At 37.4% G+C, this 25,709-nt stretch overlaps 3 protein-coding genes and 1 long non-coding RNA gene across 4 annotated transcripts; 2 read left to right on the top strand and 2 right to left on the bottom strand.

The window, feature by feature from the left end:
* Positions 1 to 3,837: 3,837 nt before the first annotated feature.
* LOC103452890 (glyoxysomal fatty acid beta-oxidation multifunctional protein MFP-a) lies at positions 3,838 to 9,480 on the bottom strand. Its single transcript, XM_008392418.4, has 18 exons — positions 9,247 to 9,480; positions 8,936 to 9,007; positions 8,793 to 8,861; positions 8,514 to 8,567; positions 8,343 to 8,410; positions 8,145 to 8,226; positions 7,774 to 7,829; positions 7,360 to 7,662; positions 7,197 to 7,283; positions 6,562 to 6,736; positions 6,182 to 6,303; positions 5,924 to 6,087; positions 5,584 to 5,838; positions 5,349 to 5,470; positions 5,091 to 5,212; positions 4,813 to 4,961; positions 4,592 to 4,730; positions 3,838 to 4,124 (listed from the first exon to the last, which is right to left on the bottom strand). Exons 1-18 carry the CDS (start codon positions 9,347 to 9,349, stop codon positions 4,089 to 4,091), a joined length of 2,178 nt encoding a protein of 725 aa, XP_008390640.2. The 5' UTR covers positions 9,350 to 9,480; the 3' UTR covers positions 3,838 to 4,088.
* A 3,575-nt stretch (positions 9,481 to 13,055) lies between these two features.
* LOC103452885 (uncharacterized) lies at positions 13,056 to 14,235 on the bottom strand. The gene is made up of 2 exons (XR_531790.3): positions 13,990 to 14,235; positions 13,056 to 13,327 (listed from the first exon to the last, which is right to left on the bottom strand). It is a non-coding gene; the product is annotated as an uncharacterized lncRNA (long non-coding RNA).
* A 1,073-nt stretch (positions 14,236 to 15,308) lies between these two features.
* LOC103452886 (uncharacterized) lies at positions 15,309 to 22,045 on the top strand. The gene is made up of 13 exons (XM_008392415.4): positions 15,309 to 16,492; positions 16,694 to 16,775; positions 16,902 to 17,093; positions 17,460 to 17,524; positions 17,601 to 17,760; positions 18,084 to 18,329; positions 18,407 to 18,523; positions 18,732 to 18,920; positions 19,063 to 19,144; positions 19,461 to 20,383; positions 20,480 to 20,981; positions 21,066 to 21,256; positions 21,397 to 22,045. The coding sequence occupies exons 1-13, from the start codon at positions 15,462 to 15,464 to the stop codon at positions 21,844 to 21,846; spliced, it is 4,230 nt and encodes a 1,409-aa protein (XP_008390637.2). The 5' UTR covers positions 15,309 to 15,461; the 3' UTR covers positions 21,847 to 22,045.
* Positions 22,046 to 22,956: 911 nt separating this feature from the next.
* On the top strand, positions 22,957 to 25,709 carry LOC103452887 (uncharacterized). Its single transcript, XM_008392416.4, has 3 exons — positions 22,957 to 23,383; positions 23,516 to 23,621; positions 25,410 to 25,709. The coding sequence occupies exons 1-3, from the start codon at positions 23,213 to 23,215 to the stop codon at positions 25,490 to 25,492; spliced, it is 360 nt and encodes a 119-aa protein (XP_008390638.2). The 5' UTR covers positions 22,957 to 23,212; the 3' UTR covers positions 25,493 to 25,709.

Below are 25,709 nucleotides of genomic sequence, written 5' to 3'. Positions count from 1 at the left end.
GCTCCACTTCCTTTCTTAGTTTATCCAACCAACCAAAGTAAGGGTATGTAACTGCTAAGCACTTAGTCATCTCTACTTAATTACAAGTCCCTTCTATATGATTATGAGGTTCAAATTCCCTGGAAAGAACATCAGCAACAATATTATCCCTCCCATGCTTATATTGTATCTCATAGTCATACCCCATTAATTTGGAGATCCATTTTTGCTGAAAATAGGTATTGGCTCTGTGGTTGAGGAAGTATTTTAAACTGTGGTGATCAGTTTTGATGATAAAGTGTCCTCCCTGCAAATAAGTTTGCCATTTCTTCACAGCAAACACAATAGCAATTAACTCCCTTTCATAAGTGGATAAAGCTTGGTTCCTAGGTCCTAAAGGTTGACTAGCAAATGCTATGGGTTTCCCGTTCTGTTGCAAAACTGAACTAATACCTATCCCAGCTGCATCACATTCCAGTTCAAATGGTGCTAAAAAAATCTGGTAGTGCTAGTACTTGTGGTGATGCCATGATTTTCTTCAGAGTTTGAAAGACCTTAGTAGCTACTAAACTCCACCCAAAGATGTCATTCTTGGTCAATTAGTAAAGGGGCTGACAAATGCTACCATAGTTTGGAACAAACTTTCTATAATATCCAATGAGTACTAAGACCCTCTCAACTGTTTTACATTTGCAGGGATGGGCCAATCTAGGATTGCTTATATCTTAGATGGATCAGCTGCAACACCCTCCTTTGAGACATTGTGTTCGAAGTATTCCACAGAACTTTGCCCCAAGGCATATTTAGATTTCTTCACAAATAGTTGGTTCTACTGCAATATTTCAAAAGCCTTTCTCAAATGGCATACATGGTCTTCCCAGGTCTTACTATAGATAAGAATGTCATTGAAAAACACCAAGACAAATTTGCTAAAATAGGCCTTGAAGATGTTATTCATTAGGCTTTGAAATGTGGCCGGAACATTGGTGAGGCCAAATGGCATCACCAAAAACTCATAATGGCCATCGTAGGTTCGAAATGAAGTTTTAGCAATATCATTTGGGTGTATCCGAATTTGGTGATAACCAGACCTGAGATCTAACTTGGAAAAGAAACAAGCACTAAAAAGCTCATCCAATAGGTCATCAATGAGTGGTATAAGGTATCTTTCTTCGATAGTTAGAGTATTTAGTTCTCTATAATCCATGCACATTCTCCAAGTTCATTCTTTCTTCCTAACCAAGAGCACTGGAAAGGAAAACGAATTGTGGCTTGGTCTGATAAAACTAACCTCCAATAGCTCATGGACAGCCTTCTCAATTTCTGTCTTCAGCAAAGGTCTATAATGGAATAACCTTATATTGGGTGGTTGTGCTCTTGGCACCAATGAAATATGGTGGTCATGACTTCTCGAATGGGGTAGCTTAAAGGGAATCACAAAGACCTCCTCAAAGTCTTTCAATACCTCTTATAACTTTGTCAACTGCTGTAGAGTGGGATTGGAGGCCTCCAATTTCTCCTTGTTCATCGAGTAAAGAAGCATGCCGAGATTAAAGTTGCATAACTTTTGTCTAGTTGCTGAAATGACATTTCTTGTACTAATGGTAGCTTAATAGTGTTATGAACCAACTTGTGTGTTATCCCCCCCTTTTGAGAACTCCATAGTCATCAATTGGAAGTCCCACATAACCGAACTAATAGTGGAGAACCACTGTACTCCCAAGACCAAGTCACATCCTCCCAATGAAATGGGAAACATATCAATGGTGCACTCATAACCCCCAATCTTTAGTGGCATAGTTTTGCAATTACCTTGCCCTTTAAGTTTGCCCCAATTAACTACAATCACGACAAAAACCTCAGTGATGTTGACTGACCAACCCCACTTCTTGAGTAGTGGGGTTGGTCACTCATAACCCCGAATCTTTAGTGGCATAGTTTTGCAATTACCTTGCCCTTTAAGTTTGCCCCAATTAACTACAATCACTACAAAAACCTCAGTGATGTTGACTGACCAACCCCACTTCTTGAGTAGCCTAGATTTTATGAAGTTATGAGTACTTCCAAAGTCTAACAAAATTCTCACAAGTTGATTTTTCACAAAACCCTCAATCTTCATTGTTTGGATTGGTTGTTTGCCATTTGTCCCAAAATAAGCACATTCACTCAGCTCCATGTGTTGCAACTCCAGAGGTAATTTATCCTTATCCCCCTTATTTTCCTCAAGAACTTTAGGACCATCTAAGTCTAGCACATGAAGCATTAACAATTGTTTATGGGGACACTTATGACCTATAACCCACTTATCTTCACAAAACCAACACTCCCTCCGTTCATTCTTGCGTTGGATTTCATCTAGGGTTAGTTGTTTTTTTTATAACGGTGAGTCCTTAATTTGGGTCTATTTGGGAAAACAATGGTCATTGGAGGGACTAAAGGTTTTGAAGCTAGTGCTACCAAAGAGTTAATGTTTCTATTATCACTAAATTTATGATCAACCTGCACAGCTAAAGCAATCGCCTCATGCACAGAAATAGGTCTAAACAACTTAACCTCATGCTTGATTTCCTTCTTCAACCCACTCAAGAAACAACTCTTCAACCCACTCAAGAAACAACTCTTCAATAGCATAGGACCAACATCAGAGGTACGAGTAGCAAGCTTACGAAATTCAAGGATGTAATCCTTCAGGGTACCTGTTTGGCAGAGTTTGAATAATGACTCAGTGCAACCTTCAAACTTAGAGGGGCCAAAATCTTGGCAAAGAGCCTTGGTGAAATCACTCCAGGTCTATGTAGCATGGAGGTAATTCATCCAATGAAACCAATGAAAAGCTTTATTGTCCAGGTAAAAGGAAGTTGTGACAACTCGTTGGTGTTTAGGGACAGAATAATAAGTGAAATATTGCTCCAGCTTATAGATCCAGGCGAGCGGGTCATCACCTTCACTGAAGCGATGGTCAATGCCAACGAGGTGAAACGAGCATCGATGGAGGATTCCAGGGCAGTGAGACGAGCATCCATGGCAGATTTGAGAGAAGTGTTGGTGGAGTGTGGCATTCAAGAAGGAGACCAATATCGAAATGGATGATACCAATGTTATGACCTAATCTCGGATCCTTACTCAACCTACAAGTAATAGGCAACAATGGAGGAAGAGGAAGGAAGAGAGAATGAGAAGCTGAGCTCCTGATTGTTTTTGTAAAATTATATTTTAATTCAAAATGACCATTGTTGCTCTCACACCAAAAGCGTGTACATATATTCCCCTTACATCACTTGCCAGATGGCAGTAAACCCACTAAACTAATTATTCTCTTAATAAAAGTCTCACTTAAATTAATTCCTAATTGTGATTAAGCTAATCAGAGATCATAACACCATGTGTCTACAACACTCCCGTCACATATGCGTCCTAATCTCAAATCCTTCATCACGGATGGGGAGAGGGAGATAAAACCGGTATACAGAATCAATCACCATCACGTCACTTCTATGAGCGTCGTATCACGGTTTAGTTTTCGCCTCCCTTCCCTTCCGACATGTGTGGTGGAGTTAGTAACCTGTTTGTCTAAGATATTAAGTCTTAAACGATCGGATCATATTGATCCATGTAGTTGTAAATTTGGAATGGTGGGACCAAAAACTAGTATGAAGAATGAGGAGTTCCACATCTCATCATGACGTCCAATGCCAATAATATGAATGGGACGCCCAGTGCCAATAATATGTCGTATAAGTTTCTCTCTTTACGACATGATTCGCACAACACTCCACCATGACACTGTACGTCGGTACCCGTGCCAAGTGGCTCGCTCTCATGAGGAAAAAGAAGGGATAACTACCACATTATCGCCAGTACAGAATTCTACTACTAAAATTAATTAGAAAGAATACGACAGAAAACAAATTCCCCTTATCAGGAAGAAAACCCAATGTGAACTCGATTTGAAACCATCTGTGAATAATTATATCCTGCCTACCCCTTATTCCAAAGATTATTATCCCCACGCTCACTTGTTACACATCCTTTCATACCATGGAAGGGAAATTGATACTTGGGACTGAAGAAAATCGTAACCGTGGATTCGAATGCAACTGGAAACTTTCTTATAACCGAGATTTTGATTGCTTCAACGGAGAACTCTGCAAGGAAGCAGTGGAAAGCACTATTAGAGGCATGCAGAATCAGCAACAGATAGATTATATGCCACAACCACTAATCCAATCTAGAAAATCCGACAATCCAAAATTGTTCTTGGGTTGGCGAATCACGATGACATTCACTCGTGCAAATCTGTTCATGTTAGGGGCTTGCAGAAGAAGTAAAATATCAAGAATGTTTACGGGGAAAAAGGAAGTGTACGGGAATATAAGCCTGTTGGTTTTAAGTTAACGTAAGAGGCTTGCAAGTTCTAATAAAGTTCAGATTTTGTTGCTTTACTCAACCAGGAAATCGGCGAGAAGTTCAACCAAAAGATTTAGACAAAACTTATAGCACAGGAATAACTAAAATATGGATTTAGTAAACAGCTTTTTGATGCAACACTAAGTAAATTTATATACCATCGATGGAACTATATGATAAACATATAACAGTTCAGATTTCTTACCAGAGAAGCCCCGTTTGAAGCTCTTTCAGCCAAATAGGCGCAAGGCTTGAAAAATTCACCATAAGTATTTGACCATTCCTCCAATCGTGAATATATATATTCGGATCCAAGTAAATCAGCCCAGAACAAGATACCTCCCCTAAACAGAAATGCCCAAACAAGTTATTACACATTTTAGGGCGTTTAAGAAGGTATTCCCAACAAATTATACAAATACAAACCTGTATGGTGGGAAACCCATGCCCATAATTGCAGCAATGTCAAGGTCGGCAGCTTTCACAGCAATGCCTTCAGCAAGCACCCGGCATGCCTCATTTACGACAGGGAAAAATATCATCTCAACAATGTCCTTTTCTGATAACTTCAGCAGCTGAGTTCAGATTGTCACAAACTTGAGTCAGAACCGTTACTTATAATTCAGACAGTGTCAGCCATTGCACGAGGGAGATGGGGTGTGTGTGTGTGCGAGCGAGTGAGAGAGAGAGAGAGAGAGAGCGACCTTAGAATCTATGGAAACACCCGAAATGCTCCTTGACTTCTCAATATATCCTTTCAACTGAGGATCTGGGCTAGCTTTGCGCCTGTCATCATAAGTATAGAACCCCTTTCGTGTAGTTTCACCTAAAACAATAAGAATGTAAGGAATCTATTCTGTTAGGCGAAAAATTGATAAATACTTACTGATATATGAATATAAGTAAGAAGTTGGTTAATAAATGTTCACTAGCCAACTACAAGCATAACAACAAAGTATTACCTGCCCTCCCATCCTCCTGCATCAAAGGGATTAGCAATGATTTATATGTCCGCTCAGGAAAGTTCACAACAAATTGTGTGCCAGTTGCAATTGCCACGCCAAACCCAACCAGATCAGCCAATCTGAATGAATATATAGGATATCAAACTCAGGTCAATGACAAAAAAAGGAAATTTTAAGGGTGGCAAAGCACAGGAACCACCAGATCATAAGTTTCCATAAAAGTATTACTGACCTGAATGGGCCCATAGGCATTCCGAATTTGGTGATTACCCTATCAATCTGATAAACATCGGCACCATGTTCAACAAGCAAGAGAGCAGCCTGCGTATAAGGAAAGAACATTCTGTTCACAGCAAATCCTGTGCAATTCCCAACAACCACTGGGGTTTTCTTTATTCTTTTCCCAACTTCTAGCAAATCAACAATAACTTGGGGAGATGTCTGATTAGTACGAACAATTTCCAGAAGCGGCATGACATGTGCCGGACTGCGTGGAGAGCAAAGTAGTTCACTGGTTAGCAATTTGAGGAAAAAAGAGAGAACCAGGACAATTATACAGCTTATAGCATTACCTAAAGAAATGGGCACCAATAATCCGATCATGACACTTGGTTTTCTCTCCAATGAGGTTCAAGTCGATTGTGGAAGTATTACTTGCGAGTATGCAGTGTTGTGGGCAATATTTTTCAAGATCAGCAAAAATCTGCTGCTTTAGAGAAACCTTCTCAATAACGGCCTATTTCAAGCATAGAAGAAGAATGTCAGACCTTTTCCGCCACCGACCAACATAACATAAGGGTGAATGAAATCGAACATGCTTTAAGAACTACCTCTATGACCATATCCACATCTCTAAAGCTATCATAATCCAGGACACCCTTAAGAATAGAGGTCGTCTTCTCAAACTTTTCTTGGGTCATTTTCCCCTTCTTGACGCGGCTCTGCAGATTGGCTGAACCAGAAAAGTGACAACTTATAGCAGATTGCCATCATAAATACTTAACAAAGAGCTGATATTGTAGTATTATACACAGGAACAAAGATTACAAGCATATATTATTTTATTGTAGTTTTTACAAGAATAAAACTTTTAGAAGCATTGTTACTACTAAATACGTGTGAAAATATACGAAAGGTAAAGCTTTTAGAAGCAAATATCAATAATATACTAAACTAGAAGCCTTAATTTTAAAAGGACTTCTAGCCTCACCTCTGACTCTACTAATCCCAGCCTGCAAGAACTTATCATTTACTTCTTTCAGGATCACAGGATAACCACTAAGAATCAATGCAGTAGCTATTCCAGATCCCATTAACCCTCCACCAATGACAGCAACTTTAGTCACTCGTCTAGGCATCAAACCACGATCAGTAACCCCAGGTACCTATATAAAGTTATGAGATGATGAGTCGCATACTCAAAAGTTACATCAAAGCAAAGGTGGTTTTATGTTATGGCCGAATACCAGTTAGTAACCGATTTTATAATAATACCATCCTACGTTTGTTCATTTAACATTGTTACTCCAAAGAGCAATTCCAATTTTTAAAAGACGCGTGTTTGAATAAATTTTCTACCAAGTTAAAGCAATTCAACAAGCATGGCTCAAAACTTCCTCAAACTCCCTAAAAAAACAGCTAAAAAACAATGTATAGACCAAACTTAAAAATCCACACAATCATTCTGCTTCAATAGGAATAAAAAATAGTTGAATTTGATTTTTTTTTTTTTTCAAATTAACAGTAGAGATATAAGTTAAAGCTCATGATCCAGTTTACAATTCCATCACAGAATGCAGGTTAGTTATTTTTTAGAGATGAATAAGCAAAAGTTGTGTGTCAAACCTTTGATGTTCCACGTTGAGCAAAGAAGACGTGGACTAAGCTCTTGCAAGTGTCAGACCGCAGAAGTCCTTGAAATGATTCAGCCTCCTGAAATAGCCAGAAACATCAATTGCAAGTGTATATGTTTGGGAAAATGAAAGAGAATATTGAAATAGATAAGGACCTTCCAAAGTCCAGACCGACCACCAGAAGCTATACCCTCCTCAACAACATCAATACAAACCAATGGGTGTTTGAGATTGGGAGCCTGCTTCCGGACTTGAGCTCTTGCAAATTTAAGTATTTCCCTAGCTTCTCCAAGGGGCTCTAACTTGTCAGTTTTGTGAAGACTAGCAACCCACGGTCTTCTACGCTCCAGGATATCCAACGCCCACCTACGTGCAGTGCTTACCAACTGATCAGGTGAAACAATAGCATCGACAAGGCCTAAATCATGAGCCTCTTCCCCTTTAACTGGTTTTGATGTCTAATTGGGCACAGAAAAGGAATGGGGGAGGGAATGTAATCAGTATTAATAAAGTCAGCATGACTATACAAGATATTAAGATGTTCAGAAATGACCAAGCACACAACACACCAGCATCATCTCAAGTGCCTTTGAGATTCCAACAAGACGTGGAAGCCGTTGTGTTCCTGAGAAAATTCAGGATCATGTGTTTACTGATTGCAATCTAAAAAATGCAAGGAATTTCATATCAACAAAGCCAATATGTCATATACATTCTGATATGATCACGCCACTGTATTCTTTTTCTGTTTTTTCTCTTTTTATGGCCAGTAAGATGAGTTCACAGGACAGGGGACGGCCTCAACCCCCAAACCAGATGAATGTAGTATTTGATACAAGGCCTTAGCACAGTTTATTGATAACTAACCATATCTTTAATCAAAGCTTTCACTATATTCAATATAGAATTATGTTAATCAATTCAAAAATCGTAGGCATACCTCCAAATCCAGGAATGAGCCCAAGCTGCAGCTCGGGCAACCCTAATTGTGCAGTAGGAGTCGATATTCGGGCATGGCATGCCTGACACAAGAACATCAAATTTTCATCCAAAAAATCCAGCATAAAAGCCTTAGTCAAAACAAAACCAAAAAAAAAAAAAAAAAAAAAAAAAAAACAACAACAACTGCAACACATACCATTGCCACCTCCAAACCTCCCCCCAGTGCAAGGCCATCAATGGCGGCAACTGACGGTTTCCTAGCACCTGGAAAATCATGCAACCCACCACAGGTCAATTCAAGCAATGCCCTTCTTGTAAAAGGGATAAAAATAATAAGTAAAAAACACAAAACAAAACAGTTATTCACCTTCAACAATGTCAGTGATAACCTCCACGGATATAAAACCGGGCTTCGGCTCCTCTGCAACACATAACAAGGGAGGTAGCAACTTAATACCATGTAGTAATGCAATACCATTTACTAGAACATTACAAACATAAAGGTCGTACCCAGTGCACAAGGCTCCCGCTTTACGCAGGGTCTGGGAGAGGTGAATGTCGGCTAGCCTTACCCCCATTTATGGAGAGGCTGCTCCCAAAACATTACAAACATGAAAAGAAAAAAACAAAAATATATTAAACATACGCTTCTGCCCCTCTTGGAGTCCACCAAAAGCAGTAATATCGAAACCCCCCGAAAATTTTCCTTTAGCACCTGCACCAACAACACGATTTCATTTACAAACAGCCCCAGATCATGGAAAACAATAACCAAATTGCCCCACTTGCCTGTTACAACAATCGCCTTCACATCATTTCTTCGCAAGGCCTCCTCATAACTGTCTTTCAAGCTGAATAACACTGAAACACACACAGAGAGGGAGAATAATTAGTATAATTTGAACACGTTTTTCTTAATGCCAGTATACTTACTCGAATCAAATTATGGATCAAATGATAATAATTTCAGCTACCCAATAACAATTGAAACATATAGTAGTTTAACATAAAATTTAAATCCCATCAAAGAAAAGACATCAAATTTAATCCCAAAAGATAAAAAAAAAATTGATGGTTAAATTTGGAGGGAAGAAATGTACCATCGATTGAGAGGGAATTGACAGGTGGGTTGATGATGGTGATGAGAGCCACGCCATCGGCTCCCACTTCCAGAACTGTCCGGCCCTTTCCGCTGCTGCCCATTTTCTGGTCTGCTAACTACTACCTCTCTCTCTCTCTCTCTCTCTCTCTCTCTCTCTCTGGTTCTGAATTTCAAGGAGCTGATCTTTTATGTATTAATGGGTTTTTATAGGAAGGTGGGAAGTTTGATGGGTTCGTTGGTGGCGTTTTAAAATAAAACTAATTAAAAAGGTTTGAAAACTTTGGGTTTTAACGATAAGTACAAAATAAAGGGTAAAATGAATAATGGTATGATTGATTTTTTAGTGTAAAAATATGAACTTTTTGTTAAAATAAACAATACTAAAAATTTTTCGTTAAAGTTTCCGTTTTTAATTGTAATTGTGATTGCTTGCGTATTGACCGTTTCACGGTGACGCTTCTTGGAAAGATTTGGAAGGAAACTCAGCTCGGTGGATATGGTAATGGAGCCAAATCATACGTGTGCCTGCGTTGGGATGATCGATCGCTTTGTTTTACTCGCATTTCTAGGGAGGGGACACCACGCTCTTAAATTTCTCTCTATTTTCTTGTCTTGAAATTATGTAAAGTAATTTATAGGTATTTCACTGTATTATGTGTTTAATTCGTATTACACCAAGCCCTTCCGCTTTTTATTTTTCTCTATTTTACTATTGCCTATCTATTTTCTCTCTTGTTATGTATTTAGTATACATATTTCACACTTATGAGTTCAATATATTGAAATAAAAAATAAAAATGGCTCTCATACACTCAAATTTTTCGGCCTACTGTAAGAGTTTGGCTCCTATATTATCAGTATCACACTCAATTTTCCGGTCTACTATGGATGGCCAAACATCTCCATTCTTTGTAAAGTAAGTGATAGGTTGTCTGGTTATCGTCCTCTCTTTCTTCTTCTTCCCGGCCCTTTAGTATACCTTAGTGTACAATATCGTTATATGCCTGTAATAGAAAATAAAAATTTCAATGATATTATTTTGAACACTATGTTATATAGGTTAGTTAAAATGTTATGTTCTAGGTCATTGTCCTAAAGAATAAAATTGAGCATTGATCTTATGCTTTTGTCGATGTACATTTTAGCTTTGAAATTAAAAATTCATAAGTATTAGTTCTTTAATTTGTCATAAGATGTAACAATTGGTCAAAAGTTCAAAAACTAATACTCCAAAATTTTATTGTCTTAAAAAATACTGATACCACATATTAATACTTGTAATATGATTTGCTGTATCAAAGTGATACTATATAACAAACTCATAGTCTAATACTACATACCTTTTCTTTTATTCCAAGAGGTCTCAAGTTATGGTCTCTCAAATAATTAAAATAGTAAATATTATATAGATATGCTAAATTAAATTGACCGGTTAAAAAAGTTGTTAAAGCCAAATGTTAGCTAAATTAACAAAATTTTACCTAATGTTCTTGTAGATGCTCTTTTACATTATGAACTATCTGAGCGGCGGGTTTATTTTACCCAACATTTAAGTAGGACGGGAAAGGTTTTTCTTGAATATGAATATGAGAATTATTTTTGTTTTTTCTAAAAGGGGAAAAATTGGTGGCAAGTCACGGTTATTCACATGTTCCGACTTCGAAGAGGCTACAGGGAATTTCACCATGTCCGTAATATAAAATTGATACAATTGCTCACACTATTTAATACGAAAGAATCATACCTTATGTATGTGGTTATCGCGTGTATTAATAAATTTTGTGGCGATTTGTGTGGCAATCGACGGTAAAAAAATGTAAATATTTACACAGAAATAAAAATAAAAATGTTTACACACAGTTTGTAGGTAGTATATTGACAATCATGTTTCTGCCTAACGACAAGCCACATTAGGCTTCCTTCTAAACGCCAAGTGGATATATCATATATTAGTGTAATACGATCAAGTTTTTATATCATATTTATTTAATTATATAAGATGGTTTTATGATTGAATTATTACTTAAATATTAATTAACGTATTTACTTTCTAATATCATATAATTTACAAATTCAATTTAAAAATTTAGTCATCTGCTATTACGAATGTATTATCAAATGTGTCAAATCATTGGCGCGTGAGGGGTTGCACGGTGGGGCAGTGCCTACGATGTGGTGGCGTCTTCTGATTAGCTGTTGCTTCGGTGATGCATTTGGAGGAGCATGGAGTAATATTCCAGTAAGATAAACGGATCAGATGCTTACGAGTTCGGTTGTTCATTCTAAATTTCGCGAATTACGATGTCATCGCTTTCATGCCTGTGGATAAGCTGCGTGCCCGTATCAAATTTGGCAACCTTCGTGTTAGCTCCACCCCAACCTGAGACACGCGTCATATGCTCAAAGTTCTCTTCCCTCGTATTATCATCTCATTCCATTCATTTCTCTCCACTTTTTTTTGTTGTTTTATTCTCTATATAAAAATTCAAAATAAGATGTAAATATTGCGTAACCGTAACTGTTTAAATAGAAGTTGATAAAAGGAACATAATCATATTTCAAGTTTATAGGGTGGCTATCGAAAAGTATATGGGCCCCCATTTCATAACACATCGTGGACCTAGATTTTTGTCAATGGACCCATGACACACCATATAATTGTCCTTCCATTAATATTCAAGTTTGTAATTTTCTTGCTAAACTCATTGTGAAGAGTTTATTTTCTTTTCCTTCGTTTGTTTACAAAAAAAAAAAAAAAAAGAGTTTATTGTCATTTAGTATTACGGTCTAGTGATATTCTTCTTTACTTGTAAGTGAGAGATCTTAGGTTTGATTTTCATCAAAGATAGATTTAAGTTATATTATTGCTGAACCATTGTAAGACCTGAAATTATCGATTTTTGTCAATATAAATTTCGATATGAATTTTGTCAAAGTTTCTTTAGTTTGTTTAACTTGGTGTCAATGTGCGCTTAAAGTCAAGGCATATTATATTATTTAGTACCTAGTCTCACTAAATATTATAAAAAGATATTGCAAGCTCAAAACTATCGTATATCGCTACGATTTTGTTTGATAACCATTTCAGTTCAGTTTCGGTTTATACTAGTGAAAGTGTTCCCGCGCGATGCTGTGGGTTTTAAAACCATATAAAACATATAGAAAGTTATAAATGTATATACGATAGGCAATACTATTTACATCCATTTGAAAATCTTACAACCCTATTTACAAAAAGGAACAAAATAAGAAATAATTTTGGCAATACTATTTATATAAGGTGACTTCATATTATGCAAAATTTGTGCATACCCATTTTAAGAATAACATATGTGATTCTTCAATGTACACATAATTAAACTGTTACCTCATTCTTCAACACTATCAATCTGTTTTTGCTTGGCTTACCCTCTCAATAACAAATCCCTCCTACTGAACACAAACACACACAACCAACTATAGCTTCATTAAACTGGTTCTACAACGTTTGAATTTATGGTACACAATTTTGTGATTAGATGGGTCAAGCAAAACCGTATGCTTTTCATGGTTATCTAGGTTCAAGTGTATCCCTAATCTATACACTACCTATGAAATCTTTGTAATTCATAGTGAACATGTTCTACTTAGGATCAACGGTGTTGGAGAATCATCCCACTGCACATACACAACCCCACGAAAATCGAAAAATACTTGGAATGAAGGCATGAAAAATTTAGATTTATTTCTAGCTTTTGAATTAAATAAAATAAAGCAAAAATCAAGCAACAAAATAAGCAAAAATGTGCACAAGAAAAAAAAAGGAAGTGTGTGGAAATCATTTTCATTTGAGTAAAATGAAGAAATTACATGAATTGGGCCTGGGAATTCCGTTCGAAAATGTCAAAAAATCATGCAGAATTAAGGGCCTTCTTGATTGGGATGAGCAGAGTGGAAGAAATAGGCACATTGGGATGTATTTGTAGATCAAGACCTGGTGTTATAGCTCCATCCATTGAGATGGAGTGAAAGGTCTTCTGCCTCCTGCTATACTCCATTGCATGGCAGCAACTCCATTACTCAACTCCCACTATTATGCCCTGAAACACAACCAAAAATCAGAAAACCGAAAAAAAAATAAAAAATATATTTGAAGTTGAATTTTTTTTTAAAGAAAATTAAGCAATTCAGAGCCATTGAAATTGGCCAAAAAACGGGAGAATTGAACTTCTACACCTATAGTGAATATATTATGTGAACGTGGTTTTTGCTCTCTTTCTCTCAACATCACGATTATGAAACCTTCGACATACTCAAGAAAATTTTTCTAAAGCCCAATTACATTAAATCACAAATTCAAAACATTATTTTAACATGCAATTATCGAAACATAAATACATAACTGTAAATAAATCTTCACATTTTTGGATGAGGAGCAGAAAGGAGGAGATGTGCGACCACCATGAAGCTCCATAAGGTTTTCTAGTCGACCAGGAAGGAAGAAATCACGGATCATATGATTTTTTGTTCAATTTTCATAGGCTATATAAATTGTTCGAATAGATAATTCGGGTCTTTTAACAAATATTTAACAGATAGAACTCAAAAATTTTAAGAACGAAAACAAAAGGTTCGAAATTTACTCAAACCCAACAATAACAGACGAAATTAAAATTAATTAGAGCAATGGTGGTACAAATTCGAAATTCCAAAAACCAAAATTATAGGCAAAATATCAGAATTTATAATAAAAAGAACTCACCAAAATCGAATCGAATGGAGAGAATGAACCATCAGGATATGAGGAATGAGGCAAGGCAGAGGCTACTATGAGTGAGTTTTGGATTGTGGATTTCAGATTTCTCATTTGGGGGAAAGGATGAGGATTCTAGGTTGGGGAAAGCAAGGAGCATGGAGAAAAAAGAGGATGCCCAAAAAAGCAAAACGATTTCTAGGGTTTGATGGAGTCTGCAACCAGTTGGACTTGCTAGACTGTTTTATCATTGTGTTGTCGAAGAGAAAGAACGACACTTAAGAACTCAGCATAAAGAATGGCAACCTTGTAATAACACAAACTAAGCAAGCGTAAAATCGGAATGACACTGTGCTTATGAACAATGTTTAAGTTGATTTTCAGTTTTAGTATATATTGAATTTTTATTTTTTGAAATCTAAAAATAATTTTTTTTATAACTATTTTCAGTTTTTATAAAATGAAAACTAAAATCAACTCAAGGATAAATTTTAGAAACCCAAAAAGTAGGTTTCAATTTTTATTTTAAAAATTTAAAATTGAAATCTAAACTACATATTAATAGAATTCTAGTTGTCAACCAAAACTTTAAGAAATTATTATTTTAACCCTCTAATTAAAACTGAACATAAATAAAAATTATTAGCAATTTAGTAATTACAAAAACATAAATTTTACTTTTTTTTAAAGCATCACCCACATATAATTTTAATATCAGCAAAAATAAAAAAATGTTCACACACACTGTCTATGTGGGCATATGCTAGTAGGTATAGTTTTTAGTATTTTAAAAAGTTAAAAAAAAATGACAATGAAATAGTTATCACTTATCAAATGGTTTATCCAAACTACCTATTAATAGAGCCTCCTCTTCTCATCCCAACTCCCACTCTCACTCCCACTCCCACTCCAACGTTCTCTCTCTCTCATTCCCATTTTAAAAATAAAAATAAAAGAGGTGTGCTATTAAGGATGTGTAGATAGCATACACCAAATAAAAATTGTTCATACACTGTGTAGACATATGCTAGCACAAAAGTGAATTCTACCAATTATTTAATTAAAAGAAATTGAAAAAAAGGTACGATTAGCTAGTGTTTAGAGCGCTTAAATCAAGCCATTTAGTAGTACGGTCTAGTGATATTCGTTTTCATTTGTAAGTAAGAGGTTTTAGGTTTGATTTTCGTCAGAGGCAAATTCGAACCACATTATTGTTAGCTAATTGAAATGTTAAGCCCACTCTTGATCTCTTAACGTAAATAATATCCTTTGCTAAAAAAAAAAAAAAAAAAGCGCGCTTTAAAATTTTAAATAATCACTTCCAAAATCCCTCGAACTTCTGCCGCGCAAAACCGAAACAAGACCCCACTGTTGAGTCCACAGCAAGCTTCCGCTCAACCGCTCTCCACCACCACCATCAATATCTCCGGCGACACAGAAACCAAATTTAAATTGAGAATTTCCGACAAACCAAACCAGCCATGAACACCACCGCAACCATATCCACCAGGGAACAACAATCACCACCCCCACTATCGGACACCGATATCATCCGAGTAGCCCAGTCCTGCTCCCCAATCCCCACCTACCTTCTCTCCACAGCGTCCCACCCAACCCTCCTCTCTTACCTCACAGCCCGCGCTCAATCCACTTCGCCGTCGAGGCCAGTCTCCGACTACACCGTCTCTCTCCTCTCCCTCATCGCTCTGTCTCCCCAATTCGATTCTCTCTCTACCCTCCTCTCCTCTCTCCTCCGATCCTACACCCAAATCTTCACCTCCTTCGGAATCCCACACGACGCCAACTCCCTCAAAACCATCCAATTCTTCCACCCCCTCTTGCCCCACGTACCCATCACCAATCTTCCCCAAATAGTCGAACCCATTGTGTCATTTTTGCCCCAAATCGTCGATTTGGAGGATGCCCAAATCCTTGACCTTCTTCCCCGGTGCTTGAACTTGATTCGCAACGCTGAGGAGATTGAACGCGGCGGGCATTTTGTCAATTCGGTGATTGATAAGATTCTGGAGGTTAATTGGTCAAAAGGGTTGGTGATCAAGATGGTTTCGATTGTCAGGGACTTTCCGGTTCTAGATAAAACGAGGGCTAGGGAGTTTGTAGACAAGGTGTTTGTGGGAATGTCAAGGTTAGACTTGCAGGACTTGCCGTCGATTGTGTACCAGCTGCTGGTTTTGGCGTCTAAAGGGTTTGTTAAGAGAGAGGTAGTTGAAGGGATTGTGATGTTTTTCGGGTCGAAAATGGCGTCAAAGGCAACCTCTATTGTTAGACAGGTTGAAGGGACTGTGTTGCTTCATGTGAACTTTGCAGTAAAGCAGGATCCTACACTAGGACAAGAGGTGATGGGACTTGTGAGGTCGGATCTTAGAGCTTTCAATCACTTTACAGTTGCTGTTTTGTTGTCGGTTTCGAGGGTTCGGAAGTTTGGTGAGAGCTCGATGGGGGCTTTGAAAGTTGCGCTGCTTACCGCGTACCGTGATTACAAGTTTGCTAAGTAAGGGTTGAGTGTCTTCTCAGTTCTGTTTAATTTTCATTCATGTTCATCACAATATGTATGTAGGTCCCTTTTGTATAGATAATTTTGTTTGATAATTTTGTTTTGGGATGTTCTCAATATTTAGGTAATTATTTGCAAACTCTTTTGTTTTGTTCTTTTTTGCGGGACATAAATCGTGAACTCTTTCTTATCTTGCAGAGATTGTAAGTGGATACCTAATGACATGAAGGAAGAACATCTGCAGAATGTCAAAATAGTGGAAAAGGCCATATTAAGAGCTGTAATTGCCTTTCAGTCTGTTATCTTCTATATGTGCACATATGTTCTTTCAAATTTAAGTATAGTTACCCTGATTTATAATAGTTATGCTGTATTCGTTTGTATTCGTTCTTTCGTTGAAATTTAGGTTAATGAGAGCAACTGTGGAAGAGAACATATTGTGCCGAGCATTTTGCAGCTTGCGTTTTTATTGCTAGAGTCAGCGGATGAGGGAAGTCGTCAAGAGGCTTGCAATCTAAGTGGTTTGTTAGGCATTGAGGAGCTTGCTGTTCAGATGCTGAGAACTCTATTTGAGGCCCATGACATGGCAAGGAATGAGGTCAGTCCAACTGTTTGAATACGGAATCACATTACTAGTTCAATATGCTCATCATAAGTTTGCAGTTGGGCAGCGGGAAAGAAGAAAATACTTGTATGGAATTTTATTTATGGAGGCATGTATTCAATTTTTAAATTACTTGGCCCTTATGTATTGTATAGCTTTGTAGCACCCACGACACATTCATTGTAGGATTTAAATGGGTTTAAGGCTTTAAGCATGTCAGTGTATGGAATGGATTTGAAAAGGTATTCATTAAATGAAATCAATTTAATAAAGATGATTGCATGTAATTGGAAGGTAGAGAAAATCATGCTAACCAGTTCATCTCACCAGCTAACCTTCAATTGTTTTCAATGTTTATAGATTATCGAGCAGTGTAAATTTCGCATCCTTTCTTTAAAGCCAGAGCAGAGCATGGCAATCATAAGGTAATTCCATTCACCTGCTTAACATTGATTGTAATACTGTGTTTCTGGTTAAGGTTTAATTATCTTTTATGTGCAGACTGCTTGGTAGTCTGGTTCAAATTTATCCATACCCCATGCTAGAACATGTTTCCCGTCTGAAGGAATTGTTGGATTATTTTGCTTTCATGCATGGCAAGGTTGCTGCTCATCTTGTTTCTGTTTTATTACCTCTCTTGAAGTTCAGCCGCGATCTTCAGGTAACTACTGTTCCATTTTTCTAATAAATCAAAATGGCATATTTATACTTGTGAATTGTGATACTATGCCCTTAAGCTCTATTGTAAGCTTCTGCTTTTTACAATTACATTGAAATGAACAGAATCCATAGTTTTTACATTGTCAAGTTCTATCAACGGTATGTCTATGGGCGTCTGTTGGATTTTTAGTCAGATGACGTATGACAATGTGGAAAGAGATTTTCAATTGCAGACTATGATGTGTTGCATACAAAGTATTAAAAAAGTGAGAAATGTTGTTGCAGTTGTTCACAAACAAAGTATATTTGTTTAATTAAATACAGAATTACACAATTTTGGTAATGCGTAAGGCGATGTTTAGACGAGAAGATGCGATTCGTCTTGCAGCAACTGGTGCTGTCATTGACCTAATTCTAGCAGAAAAGCAATCCAAGAGAGATGACACATTACTATTTCAAGAGTCATCTAGCCAAGCCAGTAGCAGCCAGCAATCTGAGATGCGCTACAGTGTGGGGGGATGCCTTTTTCAAGAGCTTAGTGGTTTGCTACAGAGATGTCTTTATCAGCAGGTTTTGCATTTGTCTTGTTAATGATATTCTGTTTTTATTTGACGAATGTCTGAATATAATTGGGTCACTGGTTTTAGGCAAATGTCAAAGAAGTCATGTATCATGGACTTATGAAGCTTGTGTTGGTGGACCCGTCAAGTGGTGGAGCTGTCTTTGATTTTCTGTTACCTCACTTCCTCCACTTCTATAAGGAGGTAAATGCGGATGCTTGTGATAGCTTGTTTTGTGAAGCTTTATGCTTTTTCTGAATTCCAAGTTTTGATCCATTATCTGGCAAAACTTATGGTTTATCATGTCAAATTTTATGGAAAGAAACTAAAACAGTGCTGATTTTTCATATGGCATGTAGTTGATACAATTAATATAAATTCCATACTTAAGATTGAAGCACTATCTTGGCAGGATGAAGACGTTCACCTACGAATCAACTGCTGTGTTAAATCAGAGAGTGGCAAGGTTTATATAGAAGAGCCCTTAGATTGTCTTCTGTCTTGTATCTCTTGGATGCTACTTCTACAACCGCATGGTAAAACTGAGCACTTGGAAAATTCATGGGCATGTTTGGGTTTCTCCCTTTCACAAGAAAACGAGGTCTCTCATTTCTAGTTAACAAAATTCATTAAAACTATAGTTTACATCTGATTTCTTGTTTCTTTTTGTACCATATGTTTTCTTTTTTAGATTTAAAAATAGAATTTGAATCTTACATTGGCAAATATGAAACCACTGACAGGGAGGAAGAAATTTGTCAGGTGATTCGTTCTATACTGCTTTCTTGAAGATACGGAAGTCGTTAAGAAATCAGAGTTTGGAAGGTTTGCATTAAGACTTTATTAACCTATGCCATATCTTTTCTCCCTTGGTTCCTCTTGAGGTTGTGTGAAGCATCATTGGTATATCCTTTTTCAAATTTGTTGTATGATACTTTCAAATGTTTTGATTCTTTTGAACCTTTTGTTTTTGGGGAATTCACACTTGCTGAAAGATTAAGCATTAAGCAACAAATAGTGTATTGTTGTTTGTCAGAGACAGTCTGTACTTTTTGAGTCAGATTGGAAACTATTGATGTTATACTTGTCATTCTTATTTTAAGACAGACCATTCTTAACGGTTATATTCTTTATGTATCAGGCATCTTTGGTCAATCTCAGGATTCCGGTTCTTCATCTTTTGAAGAGGACAAAAGAAAATGCTGCGCATTTGTTTTATCAGGAATTATTGAAGTAGTCTTGAATGCTATTGCTACTGAGTTGGAGAAATCAACAGACAGAAAGAAGTTGGATTTGGAAAAGGAGCTTATTGAGTTTGTTGACCTTCATGATTCATTGGATAAGGATGCAGGTATCTCCAAGCAGAGTACAACTATCAGAAGAGGGAATCCTCGCACTACTGCTCACGATATGACCAACAACACGGATTCAGGCCAATCAAAAGTGACACAAGGACGATTATCTTTCTTTGCAACTTCAAGTATATATCAGATCTTGCAAACAGTATTGAAACTACTCAATACTGATAATTCTGATAATGTTGCGACTTCCCAAAACCATAGCCAGTTGACTAGCAAAACAACAAAATGCTCTGCTAAGATGATTTGTTTTGTGTTGAATGCATCCCTCAATCATATAAAATCTTCCTCTGTTCTGCGAAATGAAGATCCATTGAGAACTTTGATCTATGGGGAACTTAAGATGCTAGGACCCCCCTTGCTGAAGTTGATCATTTTGCTCAAATCGGGGCCAAAGATGTCAGATCAAAAGAAAAAGGAAGCTAAAGGAAAGAAAGATGTTCATGGACAAAGGGACCATCTTCATCTAGCCTTGATTTGCTTGAAGGAGTTGATAATGATTTGTTCATCAACTTCACACTTGACTGGTTTGCTTGAGGATATGGTGTCAATCTCCACTCTTCAGCATGCTGATTCAAATAATGAAAGTGAAACAATCTTGATAATTGACGATCAACATTTACGAAGCAAAGAACTGTTCATTGTCAAAACCTTGAAGCCTCTATTTTCTGAGCTTCTGGCACTTTCATTCTTCAGTGAAGTTGAGGTAACCGGCATCTGTGACTGCTGATTTGTACCCACTTTTTTTTTTTCCTTGTAGAATGCATTTATCTATTTCTCAAAAGAGCTCTTTCTCTTTCAGATCATCTCTGACATGATAATGATCATCGGGTGCAAATTGCCATGTGAACTGAGTAACTCCCATGGAGCTTGGGCTGTTAGTGTTTGCAAGAGCAATGAAATATTAAGCTCCAAGGTCGGAAAAAGCATTGTGAGGCTTGCTATATGTTTAAGCTCCCCACCAGATGATTTAATTATATCTCAAGATCTGGCTAGAGAGCTGTTACAAGTTATTGGATCAGAGGGAAATGAACCTGTGAAGGTGTCTGAAGCGTACCCGGTCATAAACCATCTGACAAGCGCCGTATTAAATTCTTGTGTACTGCACACAATTGAAGAAGTTATAGCTGATATGGATTGGGCCACCAAAAAGTTGAAGACATTCTCTTTAGTCTATCAAAAAATGGTTCATTTCAGTCAGAACAACGAGCAATCTTCTGAGTTGGCATTTGAGGAAAATCTTTACCCTAGGGCGGGAGCAGTGGTGAAAGTACTATCATCCTTTGTTTCAATGAACCTCAATGGTACATGTGCAGTTTCTACAAAGAAATGAATCCATCCTACTTGTTGCCACTCCTGTTTATTCGTTTTGCTTTCAACCTCTGCAGATACTCAAGCTGAGATATTGCTGCGATTGGCTGCGAGGTTTTACAAGCATTTAGCTCAGATGTCAAAGCTTAGGATTGCTCCTAAAGGTTGCAAACAGATCTTTCCTAGCCTCAAGTTTCAGAAGCTTGTGGAAGTAACCTGTAAACAGCTGACGAACCCGTTGTATGTCTTTGTGGACATTATGCAAAAGGTATGATTCCGATTCTCTGCCCTTTCTTCCCATGATTTCACTTGCACCATCGACTGTTTGCTGTCAGTTGTAAAGGTTTAGGGTGGGGTTTATGGTTCAACTGATGCCGCGGTTCCATTTCATTGATACTTGCATCGCAGAAACAACAAGAAAATGCTAACAAAAAGGGGATCATCAACAAAATAAAGAGGGAGAACAGATGCATCCCAGACCTGATATATCAGATAGAAGACTACGAAAAGTATCTCATCCAGCTTAGCAAGGTGTGCAAAGTGAATCTATTAAAGCACGCCAAGCGAAGCACTGCACGCGATTTCAGAATATTCCCGAAAGAGAATGCCACTCCAAGTGATGAAGCAAACCATGCCAACTCCAATGCAGTTGAAAACGAGTCAGCTGAGGATCTCAATGCCAATGACAACGAAGGCGACGATGACGACAGGTTGGAGAAGATTTTATCAGCAGAATCGAATAGTCCTATGGTTGCAGAGGATTCTGGCTCGGAGAATGAAGAAGTGGATGGCCTTCCTAGTCCAAAGAGGTTGAAGAGAAACAACAGAGTTGTGGAGGACTCTGATGATGAAGCCTAATACAAAATGCACCCGACTGATATATATATATATACACACACACTCCACACACACTATATATAATATATATGAGGGAAATTTTGATATTTCTAAGTTGGCCATCTTTCTATTTTCATAGAATTTTATAGCAAACGTTATCCATCACGAATTTACAATGAGTATTAGGATAAGTAAACCCTAACGGGTAGGTTTATGGAAAGCGAGCAAAGAGTTGAGCCCCCAATTTGAGTTCAACTCTCATGGATATAATCTTTGGGACCGCTGTCTTTGCTTTGGTGGACCATTTGATCCAGGAATCAAAAATATACTACTGCTTTATGCACTACCGAGGCTACATTTAAAAAAAGAGAAGGATTAAGTCCATAAAATCTCTTTTACAGTCTTTTTAAGTGATTGTGAGTACTAATGGTCGATAAATGAGACTGAATTTTAAAATCACATCCTCACGGTTTTGTTTATGAGAATTCAGATAAGAACTTCTCAGTAGGTCACCCATCCTGGGAATGCTTTCACCCAAACTCGCTTAATTTCGAAGTTTCGATGAAATCCGAAGCCAGTGAGTTCCCAAAAAGCCTCATCCTAGGTAGAGATAAGAATATACATATAAAGCTAACTTCTCTGGGCGATATGAGATGTTACAATCCACCCCAAAAGAGTCAAACGACACCGTCACGATTCATTTAGAATATTTACCTCACCATGGAAGTCATTTATTTTCAGGTATTCAATAAGAATTTTAAAAGAGTTTATTAAAATTAATTTAAAAAAAATAGTAATATTTAAGTTTTGGTTAAAATATAATTTAAAAGATTTAAAAAACTAAAGAATTTGAAAGAATTAAAGAAGTTTCGTAATTGATTTTAAGAATTCACAAATTTTATGTCTCTCTTTAAAATTTAAGAAGTTCATTCAAAATTTTACATAAATTAACTATAAATCAATTAAATTCTATCAATTTCTATAAATTTATAAATCTATTAAACTCTTTCAAAATTCAAATTAAATACAACCTCCGAAATGAGGTGATTACCTAACTCCCGCAAGTCCCCGTACGCGGTAAAAATACCGAAATCAAACCGCAGTAAATAAAAATATCTTCCGAAATGGAAAAGAAAACAATCATAACACACATTTTTCACTCGTCGCAGTCACACCCAGAGACTCAGAGAGAGAGAGAGAGAGAGAGAGAGAGAGAGAGAGAGAGAGAGCAGAGAGAAGGGTGGATGTGGAGGGCGTTGTTCTTCTTCTCTGAGCAGAAAAGAACAAGTTTCATCCTGCTTTTCCAGGCAAAGCTCTGATTTGATACCAAATCGGAACCAAACACACTCGCTTTTGCAAGCGAAGCAGAGGCGAAAACCACAAAAGTATGAGCGAAGACGCGAAGAGAAGCGTCGCCGGAGCTCTGTCGGCGAAACCCATTTCTGACGACCGGAAACCCTCCTCGGCTGTCACCACTCCCGCCGGCAAGCGCGTCATCATCAAGAGCGCCGACATGTTTCAGGATATGCAGAAGGAGGCCGTCGACATCGCCATCGGGGTTAGCTCTCTCTCTCCTCTCTCTCTCTTACTTTGTTTTGCTATTTTTCTTGCTGTATTGGTGCTTGGATTGAATTCGGAAAGTGATTTGTTGGGGATGGAAAATTGAATTTCTGTGTTTTGTTCTGTTTAGGCATTTGAGAAGCACAGCGTGGAGAAGGACGTTGCGGAGTATATAAAGAAGGAGTTCGATAAGAAGCATGGACCCACTTGGCATTGCATCGTCGGTCGTAATTTTGGTAACCCATTCAATTTCTCTCCTTTTCTTTTCTGGGTTTTGTTCAGATTTAATAGTTGAATGCATTTGGAGTGACATCGAAGAAAATGTAATTCATTGTTTAGTGATTTTTGTTGTTATTGGGTTTTATTTGTAGTTTAATGAGGATGGGTTGTGTTGTTTGAAGTGGAATAGATCTAAGCTTAAATGGATTCCTGTGTTCTAAATGGTTATCAGCTGGATATTGCAAAAAGTACCGGAATTTATGGTTCTAAATGATTAACAAATTCTAAATTAGAATGGCTGAAAAAACTTTGATCATATAGGTCTGATGTTATCGTAGCCAACTGTACATGTTGCTTTATTTGTGGACATGAAGTAGTGTTTAACTCAATAGGAGAAACCGGGATGCCGAATGACTATTCTCCAACAGATCCTGATTTTGGAAGGACCTCTGTTAGTGGTATTTCCTCAACCTCCTTTTGTTGAGTGGTCGATATTCACTTATGGTTGAATGGTGGAAAGAGATTTTTAAGTGATTGAAAGTTGGGGATTCAATCTTGTATATATTCACTCTGCAATAAAAGTCATGTTTGCCAACAAGTGAAATTAAGTTGTTGGCTTGTCTTACACACTGACTGTACCAAATTTTATAAGTTTGAGGTGCCTAATAGGCTGTGTCTAGACTCTAAATCAATGTCTTATCAATACCTTTGGAGGGAGGCTGCAGAATTGAATATGCTTGCTGTTTGGCTTCTTTATGCTGTGTGACAACATGTATTCCTAAATGCTTAGCTGGTTATTTAGAGGAGAGAGATTTTAGGTGATTAGTTTAGAAAAAGTTTAGGTGAGATGTTCAAGTAATTCACCGACTGCAGCTCTTGAGCTGAAAAAGTTTATTGATAGCCCATCCATTTGAAAGAGGTTGTGCTAGTGATGTATTACCATGCAAGAGGCAGCCCGTTGAGGTGTTGATTTATGTGCACCAAAAGTGAATGTCTTATAAGTCTGTTATGTTGTTGGTTCACTTCTGCATATGGAAAAAATATTTGGTTCTTTTTTCATTGTTACGTGCCACCGTTACATTTTTCACATGCAATGTTTTGACATTGGTGTAAAATTAGATATCACTCCCTGGTTTAATAAAGTTCCTATATTTCCTGTTTTGTATAAGTATTAGTTTGCGCCATTTCTAACTGTAGGTAACAGTTGGTGGGATTGCCACGGATAATCAGAGCAACATTTTCTTTAGTTTCTATTCAACCATCTTGCTAGCTTAACATCATTGTAGTAAAAACATGAAGCCACCTAGGTTGAACAGTTCATAACTGTCCTGTGCGTCTCCTATCGTGTTTTCCACAAGCACCCTTTTGGTTTATTATGAACCTCACCAGCACTGGCATTGCTGCTTCAGAGTTAATAGTTCAGATCGCTCACACTCATATTTGGTTGTTGGGTCTAAACTAGCTGTGAGTCTGCCACCAGTTTACATTGTATTCTTGACAGATGTATGCAATAGCCAATATAGCAGGCAAAGGCTCGTGCTTGATGCCTTTGGTGATCTTTGATATGGCATCCAGCTAGATGAAACCAGGACTACTAAGGGCAATTGCTGCTAATTTTGTTTCTCGGTCTATTCATAATGCAACAATTGAAGTTGTGTTTAGAATTTTGGATTTTCGAAACCCTTATTGTTTTCCTTGATCTAGCTAATCTTGAAATTGTTCGTTATATAACATGTGGAACTACAAACAATTCCATCAAATAAGAAGCTTTCACAAATATATTTTCGCGTTTATCCTTTGTGCAGGTTCGTATGTGACTCATGAAACAAACCACTTTGTCTACTTCTACTTGGATCAGAAAGCAGTTTTGCTATTTAAGTCTGGTTGAACACGGTTATGGTGATGACAAAGATGGTGACGAAAAGAATGACGACGAGCCTGAAATTGTGATGCCATAAGTTGCACGTGTATGTATTAAACTGAAATCTGCTAGCTTGCCAACCAGTTGCTTAAAATTCTTGCACTTAACTTGTATATCTAATATTACTTCTACAGGCTGTGAACCTCGGGTATGAATTTCAGTTTTTCAATTTAATTGTCTCTAA

The sequence above is a fragment of the Malus domestica genome, chromosome 13 (genome assembly GCF_042453785.1).
Source record: "Malus domestica chromosome 13, GDT2T_hap1".
NCBI classification, from domain to species: Eukaryota; Viridiplantae; Streptophyta; class Magnoliopsida; order Rosales; family Rosaceae; genus Malus; species Malus domestica.
Note: the sequence above shows the minus strand (reverse complement) of the source record. Positions and strands in the feature narration are given on the sequence as shown.